The sequence below is a fragment of the Dasypus novemcinctus genome, chromosome 27 (genome assembly GCF_030445035.2).
Source record: "Dasypus novemcinctus isolate mDasNov1 chromosome 27, mDasNov1.1.hap2, whole genome shotgun sequence".
NCBI lineage: Eukaryota > Metazoa > Chordata > Mammalia > Cingulata > Dasypodidae > Dasypus > Dasypus novemcinctus.
Genome location: NC_080699.1, coordinates 48,352,214 through 48,377,918, shown reverse-complemented (window position 1 = coordinate 48,377,918; position 25,705 = coordinate 48,352,214). Strand labels below are relative to the sequence as shown.

Genomic DNA, 25,705 nt, shown 5'->3' with positions numbered 1-25,705 from the left:
AGTAATAGGAATGCACAGAGTTAAGGTATATTATGTTATGTTATGTTATGTTATGTTATGTTATGTTATGTTATGTTATGTTATGTTATGTTATGTTGTTATGTTATGTTATGTTATGTTATGTTATGTTATGTTATGTTATATTATATTATGGAAAGGTTAAACATTATTGTTGATTTGAAATTGTGTATATAACAATACACACTGGTCCACAGAGAAAGTTTTGATTTCTAAAATCAAGGGAAAGTGATCAGTAACATAAATTCACAATGAATGCAAGTGGTAAGCTTCATGAAAGAGAAGAACCTGATTTCAGCAATTTTAAACTGGGTAACTAGGAAACATTGATATTATTGTTAAAAATATATACGGTAATCTATAAGAGGCTTTGTACATGTTTGCATGCAGTAGAGGATGATAATTTCTGTGTATTGAACATGCTGGCATTAAAATAATATTCTCAAATTAGATAACTAAGGTCATAGATACAGATATGCAAATGATCTAATTAAATGGACAGGTGGAAATGAGAATGCATAAGATCACAAGGAAAGTGGTGACATGGAGAAATGTAGAGTAAATAGAAATCAAATTTGCAGAAGGGCAAAAGTGAAATGATAATCTTAATGAGGCATAGGAGGATAAGAAGAGAGGCAATTAAGGTAAAGAAAGTAAGAGAATATCTACAGATGGTTTTATACAGTTATACCCATATAAATAAAAACAGATATACAAGTAAAATATAGAAATAAAAATTATATAGATGATATAGATGTAGATATAGATATAGGTTTGCTAATGGCTACCAATATGGACATAGGTAACGTGACCACAGATACTATATTTACTTAAGATAGATTCATTTATACTACTTATATCACTGTTATTAACAGTTCTCTGTTTTGCTCTCAAAAATACTATATCTGGATGATTTTAATTTTCCCAATGGATAGATGTAGATGTAATAAATGCATGGAAATAGCAATAAGTATATGTGTCTGTCTGTGTGCATGGGTACCTTTATATGTGTGTGTTTTATATAGATAGACATTATAGACGTCCTTTCTATAAATTCTTCCAATTCGTCTTATGAATTCACTCTAAGTTGAGTGCTAAATAAGTTCTTTGTCACTATTATGTTTCCCGTAATATAAAATTTTTTGAGTGCTCCTTTAACCTCTGTATTTCTCAAACTGTAGATTATGGGGTTTATCATTGGGGTGATAATCGCGTACAGCATTGAGATGAGTCTGTCTCTGGCTGGGGAGTGTTGACTGGAGGAGGGATGCATATAAGTAAATAGAATTGTGCCGTAAAACAGGGAGACCACAATGAGGTGAGAAGCGCACGTGGAGAAGGCTTTGAGCTTCCCTTCGGCTGACTGGATCTTCAGGATGGTGGATATGATGTAGATGTAAGAGATAAGGGTGATCTGAAAGGCACTGATCCCCAAGATCCCTCCTACCACTAAAACAAGCATCTTTGCCACATACGTGGAGGAGCAGGAGAGCGCCACCACTGGCGGGATGTCACAGTAATACTGGTTAACCTGATGGGACTTACAGAAAGACAGGCGGAAGGTGAACACTGTATGCAGAAGGGAGTGAAGAAATCCTACCGCCCAGGTTCCAGCCGTCAGCTGCGCACAGCGTCCCTTGGTCATGATGAGGGTGTAACTAAGCGGGAAACATATGGCCACGTACCGGTCATAAGCCATGAGGGAAAGTAGGAAGACCTCGGTCCCCGCCAGGGCTATGAGGAAATAAACCTGCAAAGCACACCCAACAAAGGAAATGCTTTGTTTCTCAGTCAGGAAATTCTCAAGCATCTTGGGGATAATAGCTGATGGGCAGAGTATGTCTAAGAGGGACAGATTTGCCAAGAAGTAATACATGGGTGTGTGCAGCTTTTTCTCAGTCCCAACGGCCAGGAGAATGGTGCAGTTTCCCAACAAGGTGACCTGATAGATGACAGCCAAAAATAGAAAGAGAGGATAGCGCACCTCCTTGAGATCAGAGAGCCCTAAGAGAAAAAACTCCTCCACGGTGGTGAGATTGTAGATGTCCATTTTCTCTCTGCACACAGGTCTTTTTGGAGCAAAGGAAACAAACATACAAAGGTTAGGGCAAAAATTCTAGAAGCTTAGTGTAGATCAACACATGGAAAATGCTTTGGCCCTGGTCGAAGATGAAATGGGTTAGCTCTATGTTCATTAAAGACCTCAAATTATTAGAAATCCTGATAAAAACGTTTCATTATTTATGATGCTTATAGAATACTCGCCTCGGGTCTTTAACAAGAAGGTGAAACTCTTGTTGATCCTTCGGGAGCCTTTATATTTTCACATTTCAGTGAAAGTTGATGGTCCATCCTCCACATCTGCTGCCACACTTAGTATTATCTCATTGAGTGTAGTTTTATGCACTGTCTAAACATTAAGTTCCATTAAGAGAGAAAATGTACATTATTCTTGAATGTAAATTATAGTGATGGTAGGAAATAGCAGGCACATAGTGAAAGATTGAAATGTAATTTCTCAGTGAAATACGAATGAATTATGTGTTACCTGGTTTGACAAAGTGTTTTCATTGGAAAGGAATAAATATATCAATAATTGTATAATTGCATATTCATAATCATCTAAAAATGAAGAATAACATTATATTCTCAAGACATAAACTTAATACATATTATGAAATTTAGCTGGGAGTGTCTGCATATGAACCCAACAAAAGAGTCCTATTTTCACATATATTCAAATTCCTTTCCCATTAAAATTTCAGTATTGGAGTGTATTTCATTTAAAATTTGTATATTCTAGGTCATATTGTTTTCATTTATACTGGTTATCCATTCTGATTACATTTCAGCATACCAGAGAGCTCAGTCATCACAAAGTTTATCATTATTTACAATAATAATTAATTTCAATGAATGTAGGCAAATTGATAATTAGGTAAAAATTTTCAGATATTTTAAAAACAGTGTATTTTCTTTTTTAAAAAATCACATATGCAGGTGAGAAAATCCAAATAGAAAACACATTTAGAAAATAAAATGCCCAAATCCTCTATGGCTCCCCTACATTAATTCTCATCCCTCATTTCTTTACCTGGTAGTAATTTTCAATGATTTTGGCTCAGATAGAATGTGTAGTATAAATAATGCAAAGTATAAATAATGACTTCTTCAAACAAATGGAATTATTATTTTCTGCCACATCTTTATTTTTCCCCAGAAAGATTTAAATAAAAATTGCTGAAATTAACTGGAAAATGTAATTATATTATTCTTTCCTTAAAATCACTATTATTATTTCTATTTTTTCCTTTCTTTAAACAGCAGCAAGCATCTCTGTGTCCTTCTTGAGATAAAACAAACTCTTCCAGTGATGCTCAGCAAATTAATAAATTTTTGAAAAAATGTTATGATACTAAGCACATAATGCTTAGATAACAGTATTCAATGAACAGAAGTTTGTTAAAATGAGTGGATAAAGAAAACACTAGAACAAAGAATATGTGCAGTGTTTACTATCATGTTTTCTAATGTTCAAGATTCTACAAAATATTAAATATCATATAATAATACATTAAAAATAATAGTGTATGAGAAATTAAAGGAAGTTTGTGGTTAAAGACATTAATATTTTGAAAAAGTAAATATTACATTTTAAATTAGTCATTTTACTTTTTAACCACACTTTAAAAATTGGCTTATTTTTTCTAAACAAGGATTATGAGAAAAAAGTTTAAAACTTTTCTATTAAAAACATATATGTGGGATCTACTGAGGCTACATGTCCAACATGTATTATAAAGAAATGACAATAGATTTCCTTAAAATTTGCCCTTAAAGCTTATGTTACCCAAACTAAATTTTTGGCTTTAGCATATAAAATATAGAATTTGTTCATGTGGGAAGGAATATATGTGAATAAACCCCTCATGTTGATGTAAATATGATTAAATTCCAGACTTTGCCCTTATATTTAGAAAAATACAAGATTTTGTTTTGTTTTGTTTTTTTAGGTACTGGAGGCCAGTGATTGAACCCGGGATCTCATATGTGGGAAGCTGGCACTCAACCACCAAGCCATATCAGCTTTCCTGAGTAGTTTTTTGTTGTTGTTTGCTTGTTATTTGCTTGTTTTCAGGAGGCACCAGAAACTGATCCCAGGACCTCCCATTTGGGAGGTGGGAGCTCACTGCTTGAGCCATATGTGTTCCCAGATATTTTTAAAACAGTATATTGCTGCAGAAATATTTTTATAACCTTCTTTATTAAGAGAATGGATCAATAGCTAATATGCTCTAGAATTTGAAAAATCATCATGCAGGGTACTCTCCACCTGCTCTGTGCGGTTACCTGATGTGAATATTAGCAAGTGAATTCATATTACGTATGTTGAAGTCAGCTCTTTTCATAATCACAAACAGCCAACCATTTAAGAGGATACAGAGCTAGGGGCCTGTGGCTAGGATTAGCTTTACATTAGAAATTAACCAGGAATTAACTTTTGTAGTTTTCTTTGATTTACATATTTACAAATGATCGAAGACCACCTTTCCATATATGAAGATTGTCTCTGTAGTAAATAGTTATTTCAGGCTTCCTTTAAAAAGAGAAAAATAAAATGAGTTCATTATGCAAAATTACTGTTAGATGCTAAATCTTAAGGTAATTCAGTGAATATATAATGTATTAATATCAAGGAAGTATTATGATTAAAATTTATTATTAAATTGGTTATTAAATTGTCTGCAAGAAATATTGCTAAAGAAGAGTTCTTTCACCTTTCTTTTTAACATAATGACTGACAGCTGATATAGTAGAGGAATCACAAAATTCCTTCCAGGTATAATCTCTTCCCCTGCTTTGTGACATCTTTCTTGACTAATAGAGCTCAAAGACCTGATTATCCAGGAATTATAAAACTTGGTACTAGGTTCACAAACATGCAAGAAATTTACATGCAAAACAGCAGAAATTTACATGCAAGTGCAGAGGAAATCTGTGTGTGCATATGCACAATTTTTTAATTCAAAGATTTCTATGCATTTATTTAGCTAACCAAACTAATATTTAAAAATATACACTTTGCCTTCTGTAATTAATATTTGGTTGCAACAAATTCCTCAGATGTGTATATTTTCACACCATATTAACATCTTTGCAATCATCTAATTGTTTCTTTTACCTTAGAAAATCCAGAATTTAGCAAAGTATTTTCTTGCTCTTTCAGTTTCAGAGATTTCATTGCCAACATGAGGTTTCAACATGATGAAATAAAATGATCCAGCCAACAACAACATTAGAGTTCATATTGGAATTTGTATTGTAATTTATATAATTTCCACTTTCCCCGTTGGAAAAGCAACTGTTAGAACTCTTGAGGGAATATGCTTCTCTTCTTAGGAAAAAAACATTACAAGCCCAGTAATGGGCTTGCACTTTTTTAACTGGTCAACTTAGTATATTGAAAAATAAATATAAATTGTACCAGAGTGTCAGTTTTCTTTTCATCTTCTAGAGTATGATCCAAGAAAAGTTTTTCCAGAAATTATTTGACCAGACAAAAGTAAACAATGAATTGATTATATTAGTACATTTTTTTCTGTAACCAGGAAAAAATTAAGTAAAATACGATTATACAATCAAATTGGTATAAATTTGCTATTTAAATATAAATATAAATTTTAATTTTAATTGTAAAACAATTTTTAATGTATTATTACACCCTTTTATATTGTTGACACTATTTACCATGCACATGAAAAATAGTGTTGCTACGCTATTTTAGGTCCAGATGAGTGGAATTTTATTTTAACATGTAATTCTTAACTAAATTTTCCAACAGTGCATTGATTACCAAAAATCTTATAAGACATATAAATTAATTGATTTTAATTAAAATCACACACAGTTAAATATATGGTTGAAGAACTCAGAATTTCATCCTAATTCTTCTAATTCCAATAAAACATCAATAAAATAGCTCAACATATACTTCCATACATCACCATTCTATTTTTAAAATTTTTATTTCCTGTAATAAAAATCCTGGTTCCCAAAGATTTCACTACATTTAACCACTTTTCATAATTTATACTAAAAGTTCCTTAATTTTGTAATTACTACACTGGTGCTACTATCCCTAAGAAAAAAGTTCCAAATTACTTTGCAGCCCATTTTGTATTTAGTATATATGTCACTGGATTTAAATCCTTAGCATAACATGTTCATAAGGTATTGAAGCTCATTATCTTTTTTATTTTCTTTATGACCACAGTAGGACTTTGATACACAGTTATGTCACTTTTCCTCTTTGTATTCTATTTTAGCACTTGTTTTTTATTTCTTTAAATATAATTTATTTTTAAATAAAGAGATATGAAACTTAATGATAAATACAAAAAAATTTATACTAAAAATTTTCACTGCCATTCTTACCACTCCTATTCATACCTAACCAACCTGATACCTTTTGGGTTTTGAAGTATTGTGTCAGTGAATCTTATTACATGTATTATTAAAAGTGTATGTATGAGCATGTATATATGTGTATGTATGTGTGTATATGAATATATTATATTTATTTTCCTTTCTTTCGTATATGAAAGGAGGTCTGCTGTAAATATTTGCTACTTGCCTTTTATTGAAAAATATAGTGTTTAAATCACTCATATTAGTTTATAAAGAAACACATTCTTCAGTCTTTATTACGACAATACTCTTGGTTAGATAAATTAAAATTTGTTCACGTACGAAGAGTTAACATAATGTTAAGTATATTAATTACTTATATTTCATAATATGTAGACAGGTATATGATATGGTATAATATGTAGTATTGTATATATGTGTACATGCAATAATTGGAATATAGCTAGATTAAGGTTGACATTCTTCCTTGACCAAGAGAATGATGTTATGATTTTGTTGGAGAACATCCTGATTTCATCAGATATGTTCTAATGTGTTTAAGAAGGAAGTGAGAGGATTTCTTCAACATAATTTCAAATGTTTAACTGGTACTTTGAGAGTAATGTTTATATTTTAAGAACATTATAAATTATACATGTATATGTATGCTTAGAGGTATATAATGATTACATTTGAGAAAAGAATTTGCACTGGGAAGCGGATGTGGCTCAAGTGATAGAGCTTCTGCCTACCATATGGGAGGACCTGGGTTTGATCCCTGGGGTCTCCTGGTGAAAAGAAGGAAGAAAAGCAAGCCTGTATGGCAAGCCAGTGCCTGTGCAAGTGCCCAAGTGTTAAGCCAGGGCTCGCACGAGTGAGTCAAGCAACAAGATAAAGAAACAACAAAAGAGAGACAAGGAGAGAGTCAAGGTGAAGTGCAGCAGAAATCAGGAACTGAGGTGGTGCAATTGACAGGGATCCTCTCTCCACATCAGAGGTCCCCAGGATCAAATGCACGTAAATCCTGGAGGAGAGAAAATGAGAAGACAACAGAGACAGTAAAAAACAGCACGGTGGGAGGAGAGAAAGGGGGGAAAATAAATAAATAAATCTTTAAAAAAAGAATGTGCACTATTTATGAAACAATGGAAGGAATCTGTATATGTAAATTTCAAAAGATATATGCATAGGTAAAATAATATTTTAGAAATTAATGAATTCAGTTAAAATATAATTAGATGTTCCTTATAGCATTTCAATTTTTCTATATCTTTGTAAACGTTTAAGACAAAATGTGGGCTAAAAAAATGACAATTAAAAAAATGATCCTAGGAAAAATATGTCTCACATTCTATGTCCAAACTCTCATTTCTAGTCAATTTCCCTATTACTGTGAAAAGTGCAGAAATGCTTAAGTATGCATGTTATTCTTTTTGGAAATAGTCTATTCACATTTAACCATAGTAATACGTCTCCATGTTCTTTATGTGTTTGTGCTTGTCCTTTTTTTCTTATCTGTGTGATGATTTAGAGGACTAGTAATGCCTTTTTAGCTCCTTACAAGTTTTTTCTTTTCTTGTACTTTTATGAAATAGTTTTTTATCTCTATTTCTTTGCATGTCACCTCTACACTTTAGACTGCAGACAATAGAGATGGATGCTTTGTTATGAAATATGAGAAAATGCCTACATGTTTTCCTCTAATTGATTTCAAATCTCCTATTCCTCTTCACTGCTGGAATGTGGTTGTTTAGTGTATGAATTTGTAATCATGACACACTTGAGTAAAAGAACATTCCCCGAAAAGTTTGCTAATGTAAAATAGGCTTTAATTTTCTGCCACACTAAAAATTGCAGAATTGAAATGTCTGTTCCAACCTTCACCTTGGAATCATACTTTCAAAAAAAATAAATTTATTGAAGTATAGTACTCATACATAAACATACATAAACAATAAGTATTTAATAATATTTGTGAACTTACAAAACAATCATATATAACATCATACAGGACTCTCATAACTCACTCTACAACCAACAACTTACATTGTTGTTAAACCTTTTTAACTAATGATTAAAGAGCATTGTCAAAATGGGGTGGGGGTATATGGGGAACTCTTTTTTTTTACAATTTTTTTGGTCTTTATTTATTTTTTAATATTACATTAAAAAAAATATGAGGTCCCCATAAACCCCCACCCCCCTCACCCCACTCCTTCCCCCATAACAACAACCTCCTCCATCATCATGAGACATTCATTGCATTTGGTGAATACATCTCTGAGCACCGCTGCACCTCATGGTCAATGGTCCACATCATAGCCCACACTCTCCCACATTCCACACAGTAGGCCATGGGAGGACATACAATATCTGGTAACTGTCCCTGCAACACCACCCAGGACAACTCCATGTCCCAAAAAAGCCCCCACATCTCATCTCTTCCTCCCATTCCCTATCCCCAGCAGCCACCATGGCCACTTTCTCCACACCAATGCCACCTCTTCTTCGATTACTAATCACAATAGTTCATGAATAGAATACCAGTAAGTCCACTCTAATCCATACTCTATTCCTCCATCCTTGGAATGGTTGTGTCCACTCCACATCTATATAAAGAGGGGGCTTAGATTCCACATGAATGTTGGATGCAATTCTCCTGCTTTCAGTTGTAGGCACTCTTGGCTCCCTGGTGTGGTGGTTGACCTTCTTCACCTCCATGTTAGCTGAGTGGGGTAAGTCCAATAAACCAGAGTGTAGGAGCTGAAGTCTGTTGAGGCTCAGGGCCTGGCTATCACATGGTCAGTCCAGAGACTCAGGTCCCCTGGGTATATATTAAATCCCAGCACCAACTGCAGTTCCAGTAAAGATAACAGGAAAGGCTTGTGAACAAAGATCACATCTGAGTCCAGCTCCACCACACAGAAACACAAACTGCAAAGTAGGGCCGACTGACATGGCACTGAACTCCATCTGCCATGACCATAGAAACTGTGGGTCTCTGTAGTCCTCAGAAGAACCAATACCCGGGGTTGTATCTACTTTATCTGTCTCTGGGACTCTGCTGGGGTGTGCATAAGGGCAACCCCTCTGATAACCTCCCAGCTCTTTTTGGAGACTCAGCCATATAAACTCATTTGTCTTTTCCATTTCCTCCTTTGATTCAGGTCAAAAAGCATTTTTAACTCCTGGTATTATATGTAGACTGAGATATTCTGCTGGTGCGAGTTGGCCCTTTTATTCAAGGTCATTTTCTACTTACATCATCAGCTGGTACTTGGTATTGATCCCTTGGTGCCAGGGAGGCTCATCCCCGGGAGTCATGTCCCATGCTGGGGTGAAGGCAATGCATTTACATGCTGAGCTTGGCTTCAAGACTGGTCACATTTGAGCAACATGGAGGCTCTCAGGAGGTAACTCTTAGGCACCCTGCAGCTCTAGGCCTTGTTCTTATTTCAGGTGCACAGGCTCACAAGTGTAGTCATTAGAATCAAGGGCTCATTGTTGGACCTTTCTTCTTTTTTGGTCTTTGCCATTGCACTTGGGAGATTGTTGCTGTTCCTTTTGGGTGTGAGATAAAGCTCCCCTGGCTAGGAACTCAGCACTCCCTCAGTTGTTTTTAATTGTATCCTCTATGAAAATATCCAAACATTTTTATGTACCCTAGATATATGCCCTGTAGAACTCCCTGCCAACCATGTGTCCCCTGTCAATAACATCCCACTCTGTGTATGCTTTTAAATTCTTCTTTGTGCTCATCCAGTGTCTTCTTAATATCCTTAATCTCTTTAACCATCTCATTGAATTTATTAAGGAGATTTCTTTGAAGATCTATGATTAGTTGTATCAACTCCTTTACATCATCTGGAGACTTATCTTGTTCCTTTAACTGGGCCATAGCTTCCTGTTTCTTGGTGTGGATTGTAACTTTTTGTTGGTATCTTTGCATTTGGCTTACTAGAGTATTTATTCCAGGTGCTATTTTTCTTGTTATTTTAGGGCTTCCTGCCCTTTCTTCCTTGGTGGTTGTGTAGTAGAATCCAAGGATGTAGTTGGTGCTGTAAGCAGTGGAGTCTCAAGCTGCCCTCATTGAGCCAGGGACTAATGAAGCTTCTTCCAACTTTCTCTTTTTCCAAGTGTGTGGACAGAGTTACAGCTGTGTGGAATTACCCAAGTGCAGACCTAGACTGTAATTGCTCAGAGAGACTGATGAAGCTTCATGCCCCTTTCTCCCCTGCCTGTGGCAGGGGTGGAGATATAGGTGTGGGCAGCAATCTATTACTTGTGGGTCTAAGATAACCACAGTTGCCCCCATAGATTTCAAATTTTCAGTCTGTGCCAGTCATTGTTACCTGCAATTACCTGGATAGGCTGGTGCAGGGCCTGCCAGCCTCCTCCCTACCTGAGATGGGACTGAGTCCTAGTCTAGGGCTGCAGGCTGAACTGGGTGAGAGAAACTGGTTCCTCCCATCACTGAGATTTTCGGTAAGCCCTGCTTCCCTTCAGGCTGGGGATAGAGTCAAAATGGTGACCACCAGCCTCTTTCCAACTTGGGCTGATTCACACCCCAGCTGTTCCCAGGGTTATATCTTAGACAGCCAAGATACCAATCAGTAGCCCAAATCAGCAGCCAACCATGTTCTCCCCTGTTTTTGGGAAATGGAGCTTCCAATTCCAGCAAGAGACTAGCTCCTGGGGTGGCTCCTGCTGCCAGAGTAGGATGATCACTGGCCTCGGCAGCTTGGCCAGTAATTTCCTGGAGAGGCTGGTGCAGGACCCCACAGCTTCCTCCCTGTTGGAGGTTGCACTGGGGCCTAGGCTGGAGCTGCAATCTGACCTGGATGGAAAGAAGCTGTTCCCCACCAACACTGGGATTTTCAGTCTGCCCCACTTCCTCTTGTGCCAGGCACTGAGTTAAAATGGCAGCTCCTGGCCTCTTTCTGGCTTGGACAGGCTCAAACTTTAGTTGTTTACAGGGTTATACTTTAACCCACTGAATTTACTCATCAGTAACTGAAATTAGTGCCCAACCATCTCTTCCTCCGCCATTTTGGGAAGTGGAGCTTTCAATTCCAGCCACGGAACAGTTCCTGAGGCAGCTTGCATCTTCAGTGGAGGATGGGCACCAGCCTCTGTGGTGTGGAGAGCTCTACTTATTTATGTTCTCTGCAGATGGGCAGTCTCCTCCTTCCACTCCTTCCAGAACATTTCAGGATGCTCTTCTGGCTGCCCCCATGCAGGTGCTTCAACCACCTCCAGAGAGCTCTGGGAGTTTGCTAATTGCCCTATAGCAGGAGCTGACTCTAGTAGCTCCTTGCTCCACCACCATCTTGCTGGTTCTCCTCAAACCATACTTTTTAACACTTTTATCTTCAGTGTCCTGAGCATATAGTTCTGTTTCCCCAAGTATAAAAATGAGCACAGCTCTGCCCATCATTTCCTCATGGCCCAGGCAACTGGAAAGGAAAAGACAGAAATTGTGAGGCAGAAGAGTAAGTGCTTTCCTAGGCAAGCCCATAAGCTCCAAAAAGTCCACTTAATCTATATTTGAAAATGTTGAGTTAAATGTCTTCATTTACTCTCATTCTCTTCTTTAGGAAGACTGGGAAATATTGTTTTGTTTTTATTTGAGACAACTAACTAGCTTAGGAGTCAACTAGCAGTGCCATACACTACATATATTGTCACTTATTTTCATTAATGTCATGTATAAAATAGCATGCTATTATAAAAACTAAGTATCCTTAAAGTATATATAATGATACATATACTGAAGTATTTGAACTTAATCAGGATTATTTAAAATCTTTTCTATTTCTGATTTTTCATTTGTTGTTTGGTAAGGTACTAATTAGCTATCAATATTTATTCTCTATTCTGTTGGTGGGGTGAGGACCTCACATTAAAATGTCTTCTGCATATATAACTTCCTGGCAAAAACAATTCAATTTCCCACATCTCTTGTAACTAAGTGTATAAATGTGATGATGTTAGGCTAATGACATTTTAGTGGATAGGATGTATGATCTGGGTCATAATCACATAGTAAAGGTGATTGGCCTCTACATTTTTATTTGCTTTAGCCATGGAGAATCAGGCTTTGCAATTTTGTTCCATCATAAAACATATGTTCAAGAGCAACAAGCTAGGAAATGGAAGAGCAATGAGAGAGAAGAAACCTGGATATCTGGAAATGAGATTCCTTCTTTGTGGACTGCCTAGTCATTGAGACTATACATGAGTGTCAACCAATCGATCAATCAATCAGCCAACCAGTAAATAAAATAAGCATTCTCTCATAGGACTGTGTTACATAAATCTCACCTAAAGCAGTTGGCTCAGTTCCTAATACACTTATTATTTCAGACTGTAAAAATTAATAACTTTATATTTATATATTAATAATTTTAATGATCAGTCAAATTTCATTAATATTACTTATCTGTTCATCTCTTTCCACAAGGAGCTGCTCCTCCTGGATTTTTCTACCCAAGAAGTTATTTTTAAACTTCTATTCCCTGGGTTTTTAAAATTATTCTCATCATCAACACCATCATCTTTAGTAAAATTACTATTGAAATAAAAATTACATATAGAGAAAATAAATCTAGCTCATATTTTCCCCATTTTTATTTTATTTTTTACTTATAATTCTAAAATTAAATTGCAATAAAAAGACTTTGAATTTTAACACATGTATGGATTCTTGTAACCACCACCATAATTAGGATCTGGAATAGTTTACAAATATTTCCAGTTGCTACTACTTTGTAATCACACTAATCTCCCAACCTAACCCTTGGCAAATAATGTTCTGTTCACTATCAATATAGTTTTACCTTTTCAAGAAGGTCATATAAATAGAAACATATTGTATATCATTTTAAGACCATTTGAAGATATTTGCTCCCAAATTGTTGTCTTTAAGATTCACCTAAGGTTTTGCATATATCAATAACTTATTCATCTTAATGTCAAGTATTATACAATGTTCCACTATTGGTTTTCTCTTTCTCATACTGAAGGACATGAGTTGTTTGCAGATTTTGGTGATTATAAATAGAGTGACTATACATGTATATACTAGTTTTTGCCTGAATATAAATGTTCATTTCTCACATATAATGACCTACCAGGGGAATATTGGAGTCCTATGATGAGTATTGATTATTCAAAACTGACAAAATTTTCCCAAGGGGCTGTACTATTTTACAATCATATAGAATTGTAGGAGAGTTCCAATTGTGACATATCCCTAGCATGTTTTGATATTGTTGTCATATTTTATTTTAGTCATGGTTTCTCATGGTAGTTTAAATTTGTATTTCCATGATGGCCACTACTGCTGAACATCTTTTAATGTGCTCTTGTACAATCCTTTATCCTCTTAGTGTAGTGTCTATACAAGTTTAATGGCATTGTTTATTTATTACTTTGTAGTATTTTGCTATATACTTGTTCTGGTTACAAGACCTTCATCATTCTTTCAGAAAACTCATTTTTATTTTAATGAAATCCAGTGTGTTATTAGTTTCTCCCATTTCAATTTGTGCTTTTGTTGTCATTTCTAAGAGCACTTTGCCTAACTTAACTCATGAAGAATAACTTCTATATATTTTTCTAAAAAATTAACAGTAATACAAGTAACATTTAGAGTTAATTTTTTTCTATACAGTTGTTGATTTAGAAAGGAGTTTCTTTTATGTTGCTTACAGATGTTCAAACATTCTCACATCAATTTTTCAAAATTTTATTTTTCCATTGACTTTACTTTATATCATTGTCAAGCCTCAATTGACCATATGTGTGTGGCTTTCTAGAACTCTCTGCATATGTCCATTGGTCTCTTTATTTGTCACTATGCCATAAAATCATACCTTAGATTAAGTCCTAAAATAGGATAGTGTGATTCATCCACATTTGTTATTTTATTTTGAAAATTGTTTTGCCTAATCTAGTTTTATGACTTGGACACATAAGTTTTAAAACTAGTTGGTCTAGATTTCAAAAAAATTCTGCTGGTGTTTTAACTAGGATTCTGGTGAATGTATAGATCAATATAAAAATCCACCTTTGTTATGCTTATTCTTGCAGCCCTTAAACACAGTATGTATCTGAACATAGAAATTGTGATATATTGTTGGAAACTGAGGCACAGTGGCCTCACAAGGAGAGACGTGCTGTCTTCATGCTAGTGCTGTCTCCATGGCTATGCTTGCACCCTAAAGAATGTGGTAATTAAGAGTTCCTGGCAAATGGAATGAAGCTGTTAAAGGTTGAAAGAAAAGGTGAGCATGTACCTTTTGTAGTGACTAGAACACTTAGACTTTGTACCTTGAGATAAGATTTTTAAAAATTCCTTAGACTATGGGTAATGTTGATAGTTAACTGCATGTTGCTGCTTGCTGTCATGTAGGCTATGTGTTGCTGCTTGCTATCATGTAGGCTATGTGTTGCTGCTTGCTGTCATGTAGGCTATGTGTTCCTGCTTGTTGTCACATAGACTGGGGTATATAGAGAGCCCCTTGTAAACAATAAAGTTGTCTGATGAGCATCTACTCACAGACCTCCTGATCCCAGTGCTCTCATTCTTTTGTTCGTTCTTTCTTTTTCTTTCACTCACCTTTTTCTCTTTCTTTCATTCCCAATACCCTTTGGGGCCAAATCTCCAACAATATATTACATCAAACATCTTTTAGTTTGCAGCCTATGGATTCTGTACATGTTGCATTTTGATATTTATGTTGATATTGTTTTCTGTAGTAATGTGGTTAATTGTAATATTCTTTTTTAAATTGTTACTTTTAGGTTTTATATTGCTAGTATGTAGAAATAAGATTGATTATTGGGTGTTTTGTCTGAATTCTGTGCCCTTGCAAAATCTGCTTATTAGTTTCTAGAAGCTTATTTTTCTGTAGATTCCTTGAGAAATTTATTTTGAGATCATGTCTTATGTGAATGGGGTAAACTTTAGTCATTTTTATGATTTCTCAATGTTTTATGACTTTTTATAGTTTTGTACTATTTCTAGGAGTGGCGGGAATTGGCATCCTTTCCTTCTTCCCAATCCTAGTGTTTAAACATTGATCTTCACTTAGTAAATTATTTTAATGGTAAAATTTTTGTAGATGATCTTTATTATTTCAGTGTTTCCTTATATTCTAGTTTGCCAACAGTTGTTATTGTGAATGAAGTTGAATTTTCCCATGAGTTTTTCTGCATCAATTCCTATGATCTAATTAGTTTTTCTTGTTTAGATTTAATATATGGAAATCATTGACATTTTTCCAATATTGAGCCATTTGTGCTTACTCACTAAAAACCTCACTTGGATGTTGCTTATTAATCTTTGTATTTGTTGCTGGATTCAAATTAATATTTTGTTAAGTATTTTTGTATCAAATGTTTGTGAAAGATGTTTTCAGTGTTTACTTTTCTACTGTCTATATTGGGTTTTGTTATTGGGAAATGCTGATTTTATGAAATGATTTTAACAAAAGATTATAGATCACTGATGTAAACTTGAAGCCTCTAAGTATTTTGTAGACCCTGCCCCTGAAACCATCTGGGCCAGGGAAAGTCCTTTCCTGAGGGTCAATAGCTACAAATTCAACTTCTTCATGGTTAAGGTTCTCTTCATTTTATTTATTTAAACTTGAGAGAATATTGGTACTTGGTGGTTTTGGAGGTATTGTTCCATTTCATCTCACATCAATTTTATGCTTATATTTGTAAATAATATTGCCTTATAATTCCCTTATTTTTATTTAAATTTCTGGCTTCTTCATTTCCAACATTGGTAATTAGGTCCAATCTCTCTTTATCATTGCTAGTGGCCTTAGGAATTCCAAAATTAACAATTTACAGGAGTTTGAATGAACTTACCCTCTACCATCTTTGAAATAGACTTTCACCTTCTTCTGGGTTTTCTCTTATGTGACCTAATGCAGATAGTGCTTTGCCCAGTCCATTTTGTCTAATCGTTTTTCACAGGGTTCCAGTTGTCTGCTATCAATTTCTCTGTCTTCAGGACTGATTATGCGAGCATGCACCAGTGATGAGTTCCCCAGCTCAATTTCTCAGACTGCAACCTCATAGATTGGCACTGATATACATGCACCTCAGTATGTGCACAGGAGCTACCCATCTCCACTGGAATGGGGCCAGGAGCTGGCTCCACATCACACAGGGATGGGGGAAGGAACCAGCAATTGTGCCATAAGGTCCTTCTACTACCTTTGAAGCTGTGTTTTCTCGTTTCAGCTCTTGTCCAGTTAATGCAGTCATTTAACTGTTTTCCACAGTTTTGAAGTTTATTACCTTTAAGATTCTTCTGCCACCTTTGCTCAAATGGGGTGAGAACAATGTCCACCCTCAAAGAAGACCCTCAGCAATCTTAAATAGCTAATCAGAAGCTGTGGTTAGCAATCAGACCACACATCTAGGAATTTGGATGATTTGTTCTTTATGTCCCACCCTGGTACCGGTTAGCTGTGTCAGACACAAGCTGCAGACCCCAGTACTGCCTGCCTTGAGAATGGCAGATGGGGTTTTATTGCCACTGCAGAATGGCTAGAAATCACAGGTATTTACTGCATTTTGAATGTCTTCCTCCTGGTCCTCTCTGAATGTTGCACAATGTTCCACAGGACTCTGGAGTTAAAAATAGTTGTTTCACACAGTATTACATGTTCAGTACTTGTGATGGATGTAGGATGACTGAATAACTGATAGTAACTTGTTTCTCTCCCTGTTGCTAGGATACAAAGAAAAGAATTGTATGTAAATCAGAAGGTAATGAAATACAACCTTCTCTTTGTGCCAAATTCCACTTTTCGTGGTCAAGAATATCCTGCTGAAGCAATGAAGTATGAAAACCAGCTTCAACCAGATGGCTGGGCCTGGGCAGAAGCAGCCCCTTGCTGTCCTCACTTCAATTTGCTTAATTAACATAATAAAATTCCCACCCAGGGATGGAGTTGTCTGCCCCTTTCTCCATCATGCAATGTATTTGCAAGTATGATTTCCTGACATACTAATCATACAATTATATAACCAGCTATGTGTGTTCATCCATATGCATAAAAACTAATGCATAATCAAAGCAAATGCTAAGTAGTAACTTGGGTATTTAAGCAAGAGTGAAACTGCAGCCCAGGGAGCTGGGTCTGAGTTACTTTACACTGGCCTTGTCTCCTTACCTCTGCAGACATAATAAATGTGAGTTTGCCTAACTCTTGTGTTGAAGTTTTCTCCATGCCATCTTTGGTTATCCATAACAGAACTTTTTAAAGGTCTAACACTTGTTTTGGTGGAAGGACTGATTCCTGGTGGGATTTTTCCCCCATCTTTCCACAATCCTTCCTTCCACTGTGTTTCTGCTTTCAATTTTATTGAATTTCTATTGATATACATTCTATTTCCTTCATTTCCAACTTTGGGTTTCCTTTTCTAGTTTCACTATGTGGAAATTTATAGCATTAAATTGAGACCATTCTTATTTCCTAATATATAAATTTGATGTTAGGAATTACCCACCACAAACTGAAGTAGATACATGCCATAAATTTTAATATGTTTCCTTCTAATTTTATTCAATTCTAAATGATTTACAATTTTTCTTGGTATTTCTTCTTTGAGCCATTGATTATTTAGTATTCTGTTCTTTAACTTCTTAGTAACTGGAGATTTTCTTATTATTTTCTTAATCATATCTCATTTTAATCCATTTTCTCATGGGAAAATTCTTTTTATGCTTTCTACTTTTTTACATTATTGAAGATCTGGTCAATATTAAGTAAAGGTCTGTTTGATGAATGTGTGGGTCAGCAAGGGCTTGTGCTCAATTGTGCAAAGACTTCAATGCCATAAAAATGAGATTTCAAATAAGCTTTAATGCAAGGTTAACTGGCATGGAGACAGACCCCCAAGCACCAATCTATCTCCCTGAGACTTCAGAGTTTAGTGTTTTTATGGGAAGTCACTCAACTAACAGAAGTTATACAAATACAATATCAAGTGAAAAATGGAACTAAGCTAAAGTAACCATTAAAATAACAAGTAAAAGAATGGAAAAAGCTAACATAGCCATTACAATAATAAGTATAAATAACTGCAATATCATGTAAAAGAATGGAACTAAGCTAAAATAAGCATTACAATAACAAGTAAAATGGTTATTTTCAGCATAACAAATGTTCCATTTTCACTTAAAATACTTTTATTATGTGGTTTTTGTATGAAATGGTCTGTAAATATTAATGGTATAGTTCTCAGTTTTTCTATATGACTGCTTACTTTTGGTATACTAATTCTATTGATTACTTGGAAAAGAATCTTAAAGTTTCTGTGTATCACTGAAGATTTGTATTTTTTGTATTTCAGTTCTGGCAGTTTTTATTATGTATTCTGAAGCTGTTTATACGTACATATGTATATATATATGTTGTATGTTTACGATTATTATGGTGAATCAGGCTAATTTAGGGAATGAGAAGATGAATCTAGAACCTGGCATAAAACTACAGCCATGAAACATGTGGCCATGGAAACCTGTCTGCGGGAGAGACCCTCCCACCAGAAGGCTGCTGGAAGAATCCCACACAAATCCTCCATTTTGAATGAGATGTTGTCAGGATCAAGGAAAAATTCTGGATATTCTCAAGGGGCCTTATTATTGGGCTCCCCCAGTGGAACTGAAGGGTGGGGTAATCAATCAAAACAGCAAACAAATGTGACTCCTTCCCAAATATTAGCAAGTGGGGGGAATAATTAATAGTTTAAAAAGCAAGCACAGAGGCTAAATCATCCTTTTTTCTTCCTTCTCTGCCTGGACCTGCCCAGAAGCATACTTGGGGACCTGTAAAGTGTTACTTTTTCCCATTTCTATTCTATTCTCTCATTTCCTTTATAAATTACTGACATAACTAAATTGATGTATGCTTAAATTCTTTTTATGTAGCATAACCAAGAACCGAGAGGAAATGTGGCAACAATTCCTTCCTCGTTAATTGTCTTTTATATAATTGTATAATATCTCATGTTGTCTATGTTAATTTTCTTTTCTCTAACATTTTTTCCTGATATTGATATAGCCATGCAAGTTTTCTTTTTCATACAGTTTTCATGGTATATTTTAATTTAGTAATTTTAATTCAATCTACCTATATCATTATATTTCCAATGAGTTTCTATAGACAATATTTCATTGAGACTTTTATACTCAATTATCACAATATCTGTGTTTAAAACTAGTCTAAATATACCATATATATTTTGGAATATTTGGTGTCCATAGATCTTTTTATTTGTTTTATGGTGTTCTTCCCACAGTTGTTTACTCCTGTTTCCCCTTCATTCTTTTCTGAGCATTTTTGAGCCTCTTTTAGAATTCCATCTTACTTGATCTACTGTTGTATTTTTCTGAAAATATATTTTGTGTTTTTTTAAATAACTTTTCACATTGTTCTAAGGATTACTACTGTATATATTTATATTGCATTGCTAAAAATGCCACAGACTTAGTGACTTAAGCCAAAATAAATAATTATCTCACAGTTTTCAGGGTCAAAAGTTGAGGCACAATGTGGTTCAGTTTTTTTGCTCATAATCACAGAAGGCAAAAATCAAAGTGTCTTCAGCGTTTTATTTCTTGCTGGAAATTTTGTGAAACTTCTTTCAAGTTTCAATTCCAGTTGTTGGCAGAATCCAGTTCCTTTCCGGCACTAAGTATCTGTTTCCTTGCAGGCCCTAAACAAGACTTCACTTGGCTCTCAAAATTTACCTTCATTTTATCCACAGGTCCTCAGGGCCTCCTGTATTTTCAAAGCTAGCAAAATTTTGTTTATTCCTTCTCACATTTCATATCTTTCTGACTTCCTCTTCTGCCACCATATATTGAAAGCCCTCTGATTTTAAAAGCCCATTCCATTAGATCCACCAAATAATTCAAGATGCTATTTTTATTTTAGCATCAACAGTACCATGTAACATAAACATGGAAGTGATAGTTCATTGTATTATTATGATTAAGGATTAAGTCATAAAATCTTCCATGGAGAATTTTTAGACATTTTGCTTGCAATAACTGTATATATTAACTTTTACAGTCATCTTAGAATCAATATTTTACTATTTTAATTTGAATATAGAAATTTTGCTAACTCATAGATCAATTATTTTCTGCTTTAAAGATGTCTTGTTTTAACATTGACATCTTAAAATGACATAATATTATATTTTTTGTGATTTAACATCCAAAATATATTAAATGAATCAAGAGAGAATAATCTATTCTATTTACACATATGTAACATATCTTTTATCATTCTTTCATTAATGCTATTCCAGAATTCTTACTGGTATCAGTAAGATACTTACTTCTTTTAATCAAGATATTACAATGAGTTGTTATCAATGAATTCCTTTATTTTACTTTATCTGAAATGTCTTTATTTCACCTCTTTTCTTTATTAATCAGGTTCTCCAGAGAAACAGAACTAATAGGGAGACTGGCAAGTCTGAACTTCACAGAGTAAAGTCCTATTTGGATTCTAATGAAAATGTTGTTGAAGTCTTCAGTATGAGCCTGCCTTGGTGTTAGGGCAGATATAAAAACACTTGATTCTCACTTGTATGACCTCCAATTTATTAGATGAATAGATTGCCCAAAATGCTGAAAGCACTTGTTGATTATGGATGCAATTGACTGATTGTGATACAAATCCACCTACAAAATAACTCCACAGTAACAAGTAAGCTAGTGTTGGACCAAACAACTGGACACAATAGTGTAAACAACTTGACACATGAAATTAACCATGATATTCCTGAAGGATACTTTTGCTTATAAAAATTTTGGATTAAATATTATTTTCTTTCATCATTTTAAACATTTGTCTCTACTTCCTTTTGTTCTAAATGGTCACTGATGAGAATCCAGATTCATTAGAAATATGATTCCTGCTTATATGTGTCATTTCTCTGTTGTAGTTTTCGAGATTTTTCCCTTTTCATTAGAATATGGAAGTTTTAGTATGATGTGTCTAAGAATGTATATCTTTGGTTTCCTCCTAGTAAATATTAAGTTTTTGAAAATGGTAAATGTTTTTTTTTCCCAAAATCTGGGCTCTTTTCAGCTATAGGTCTTTCATTTTCTTTTTTCTTTTTCTTTTTTTTTCTTTTTTTTACAATACTGTTTTTCCTGTCCTTCTGGAATTCCTGTGATATGAATGTAAGATGTTTTCTTACTGCTGCAGAAGACCCTAAGACCCTGTTAATTTTTCTAATACTGTTTTTGAGATTGAATAATTTCTATTTATAACTGATATTCTGACAGTTTCTTGGTAATGTCCATTCTGATTTCAAATTATCTAGTTCATTTAATTCAATTACTATATTTTTTCATTTCCAAAATAATCTTTGATTCCTGCTATTTCTCTTCTTAATCTTTTAAATTTCCATTAATTTCAAGAAGGTTTACCTTTACTTATTGGAGTATTTTTATAATAGCTGATTTAAGTTTTTTGTCATATAATTCTAACATATATGTCACTCATATAAATTTTTAAATTTCCCTTTTATCTTTTCTTTTTCAATTTGAAGTTGATACTTGGAAAGTTTGCTTCCTAAAAATCTCTTCAGTTAAGCAGTTATGGAAATTCTAACAACTTCTTCATATCTATTTGAACCAGTTTTCTATTAATTTAATACTCTTTTCCTTAGTTCCTGGAAATTCTTCTTTGTGCTTGCTCAGTGTCTTCTTGACATCCTTTATTTCTTTAGTCATATTGTTTTCCAACTCATGGATTTGATTTAGGACATTTGTGTGACCCTCATTGATCAGTTGTCTCAAATTCTGTGTCTCCTCTAGGACTTGGATGCATTCTTTTCCTTGGCCCATATCTTCCATTTTCTTTGCATGGATTGTAATTTTTTGCTGATGATAGGGTTCTGATTATGATGGTGAGTTTACTCTGATGCTTCATTTGTCTTTCTTGTGTAGGGACTTAGTGGTTGTAGGTTGTGTGTTATTGTCATTCTTTGATTCCTGGCTCACTCTGTTCTAGCTATTTAGAATTATCCCTGCTTATTTGATCAGATCTGGGCCATGGACCCAATAAAGTGTTGCAGACCCACTTTCAAGGACCTTGAGGAGGGAGGCCATAACAGCCCCAAAAATCCTGTGATTTATTTACTTCTAATTTCCTCTCATGCACTTCCTTGGTCTGCCAGCAGATGGTGGTTTTAGCCAACCTCTCAGTTCAAACCCTGGTTTGAATGGGTTAGCTGCAATACCAACCACAATAGTATGGCAGAGGATCCTTCCTCAAGGCTATTCAGAGCCTCAAAAATCAAACTTTCTCAGAAGTTCTTCTCCAACCTTTGTTGGCAGCACCCTCCCTTTTCCCTGGTAGGAAATAATTCTACTACTCTCTGTGTTCTCAGAAACCAGACCTGGTCAGTAGGGATGTTTTTTGTGAGATTTAGATATCTTTCATCTCCTATGCAAACAGTGGTGCAACCCCACACCGCCTGGAAGGGCTCCTGGAACATAGACCAAATTTGCTTTCCAAAAGCTGAATTAGCCTTAGGTTGCCATACCTCTCTCTCCTCTTTCCTGAGGAAGTGGACCCCTGTGGCCTACCTTTCATATTTAAGTTATCAGAAAGATCTTGGAAACTGTGTTCAGGTGGACATCTTACAAATCATAGTTTTTCTTAATATAAGGTTTCTCAGAATTATAAGTCAATTTGGTTAAATGCAAATTTACATTTTTCATCACTGTAAAGATCTAGTAAGTAAAATACTAGCTTCTTTTATCAGTAAAGCTGTATAAATTTAGGGAGAGCATACCTAAGCAGAGTTAAAATTTTCCTGTATTATACTGGTCCTTGATAACTGTTTTTATTTAACTAACAATATTAAAATAATCCCATTTATCAAAGGTTTATGTAAATTATGTGAACTTGAGTTATTTTTAAACTTTTAGATGTAGTTCTAATGAATACTTTTTCACTGGAAATATTCAAAGTTTGATTTTCTTAATTTCTAAGATTTCAGTAGTATTAATTTATACATAAATGCTTAATCGTGTTTAAGGCAATTTAAGTAGAGTTTTTTAAAGGAGTTTTATGTTAATTTGGAAATACCATCAGAAGGTATTCTACATCGAACATACAAACAGACACAAATAGAGAGTTTATAGCTTCAATTACAAAGTTTTCATCTATTAGATGTGAAAACACAAGAACACAGAGATATAAAACTCACTAGTTTATATGTTATTTTAAAGTCCTGCAAGTTCTTAGTAGACTCGGAGTACCAGTTGAAATTGGCATCCAATTTGACCTAATACAGGAGCCCTGTTCCTCAAGTTCAGTACCTGAGTTGAATAAATTTGTCTATTTGGAACATTTCCCATATTTGCTATTGCAACTCTAGATCGTATTTATTGAGATTTTGCTATTTGGTTCAAAAGGCACAGCTTTTCACCCCATAATTTTTGAACATGTAATTGCCAAAGTGCCAGAGATTTTAGAACTTGAGGGTCTCATCTTTTATCATTTCACTTACTGCCCTGTGAACAGAACAAAGAAGCCAACAGTAGCAAAATTGAAACTGCAGAGTAAACTGAAGACTCAGGAATCAGACTAAAAATTTGAGCCTATTTGTCAGTAAGATTGATCTGTTAACCTGGACAAGGCACTTTTTAATAACTTAGTAGACTTTATTTTTAGAACAGTTGTAGATTTACAGAAAAATCAGTAATTGTACAGAGAATCCTACATACCCCCTATATGCCATTCAGTCTCCCCCATTATCAACATCTTACATTAGTGTTGTACATTTGCTACAATTGATGAGCCAATATTGATGCAATATTAGTAACTAAAGTTCTTAGTTTCCTTAAGGTTCAAGCTTTGTGTTGTACAATTTTATGGGTTTAGACAATTAATAATGTCATCCACCAGTTACTCCTGACATTACACTATAGAATAGCTTCACTGCCCCCCAAAATAGTTGTGCTTGACTTTTTCATCCATGTTATTTTTTTTTTCTTTTTCCAATAATGTGCTTAACTTTCTAGCAATTCTGGTTGCTGGATAAAATACATAACATCCAGTTTAATTTGAATTTCTAATAAATAAGGAACAATTTTTTTATAACTATGTTCCATGGGAGCATATAATCAAATAAGTACACTTTATATTAGAAACCATTATAATATGAATAATCACATTGTTATTTATGTTATTAGATTATAATACTATGAGATATTGTATGCAATATCATAATAAAATATACTTTGCATATAATAGAAATTAATTATTCATTATTTTTCAGGCAGTCAATATATTTATCTTTTTATTTGCTAAAGCTGGCAACCTTGATAGCAAGGGAATTTTCAATCACATGCTAAAATAGAAAGAATTGTGGAATAAACCCATATTTCATCATTACCTAATATGGATTTGTCACCATTACCTTCCATTTAAGTTTGGTGGCTAGCATTATACTCCCCTGATAATCCTGGGAGGAGGGGGATACAGAAGAAAAAATCCATTAACTAGCTTATTTCCAACTTTGGGAATAAGTTACACATTCATGAAATAATTAGTGAAGAATTAGATGATATAGTGTGTGATATGGGCTGTAAGGTCCACAACAGTTTACATAAGGGGGGTCAATGTTGACTGGAGTGAACCTGGATGAGGTGAGGTGAGAGTGGAAATTGTCTTAGGTTTTGTAAAGTCTGTAAAAGTAAAGAGGAGCCGAGAGACTTCCTAGATAAGTAATTAGCAGAACTAGGTTTTAATCACTCTAGCTCTATAAAAGTCTGCCACCATTTAAAAACTCCCACCCAACGCCTTCACATTTTCACCATTAGAATCCAGAATAGCTGTGTCCCATTAGGCTGTTATAAATCAAGCACTATTACAAATTATTACTTCAAGACCAATTAGCTCTTGAACCAGGCAGCATGATTGCTGTTCAACCTTCTCTGGGGGATTCATTAGTTAACCTTTGGAATATGCTGTATTTCATGTCATTGGGATGTAAAATATTTCCTTGATTGAAAGTAACTCTGGGGTGAATTATAATTAATAAGAGCAAGCAAGATTCTATTCAACTGGTCACCTTTATACCAATGGTTTTGAAAAGACATGGTATTTTCGCCTATGTCAAAGAATTAAGAAAAACATAGGGTGATGCTCTGTCTCAACTCTTGAATTTAACTGAACATTGAAAATGGTCTGTTTTTCAATGTGAGTGACAG

At 34.5% G+C, this 25,705-nt stretch overlaps 1 protein-coding gene across 1 annotated transcript; it reads right to left on the bottom strand.

Annotated features, from left to right (window-relative positions):
* Window positions 1-1,087: 1,087 nt before the first annotated feature.
* On the bottom strand, window positions 1,088-2,068 carry LOC101433663 (olfactory receptor 5V1-like). The gene has a single exon (XM_004450891.2). The coding sequence runs from the start codon at window positions 2,066-2,068 to the stop codon at window positions 1,088-1,090; it is 981 nt and encodes a 326-aa protein (XP_004450948.2).
* Window positions 2,069-25,705: the final 23,637 nt, after the last annotated feature.

Excerpts from the sequence above, each read along its gene's own strand:
- LOC101433663 (XM_004450891.2), bottom strand. The coding sequence starts at position 2,068 with ATGGACATCTACAATCTCACCACCGTGGAGGAGTTTTTTCTCTTAGGG.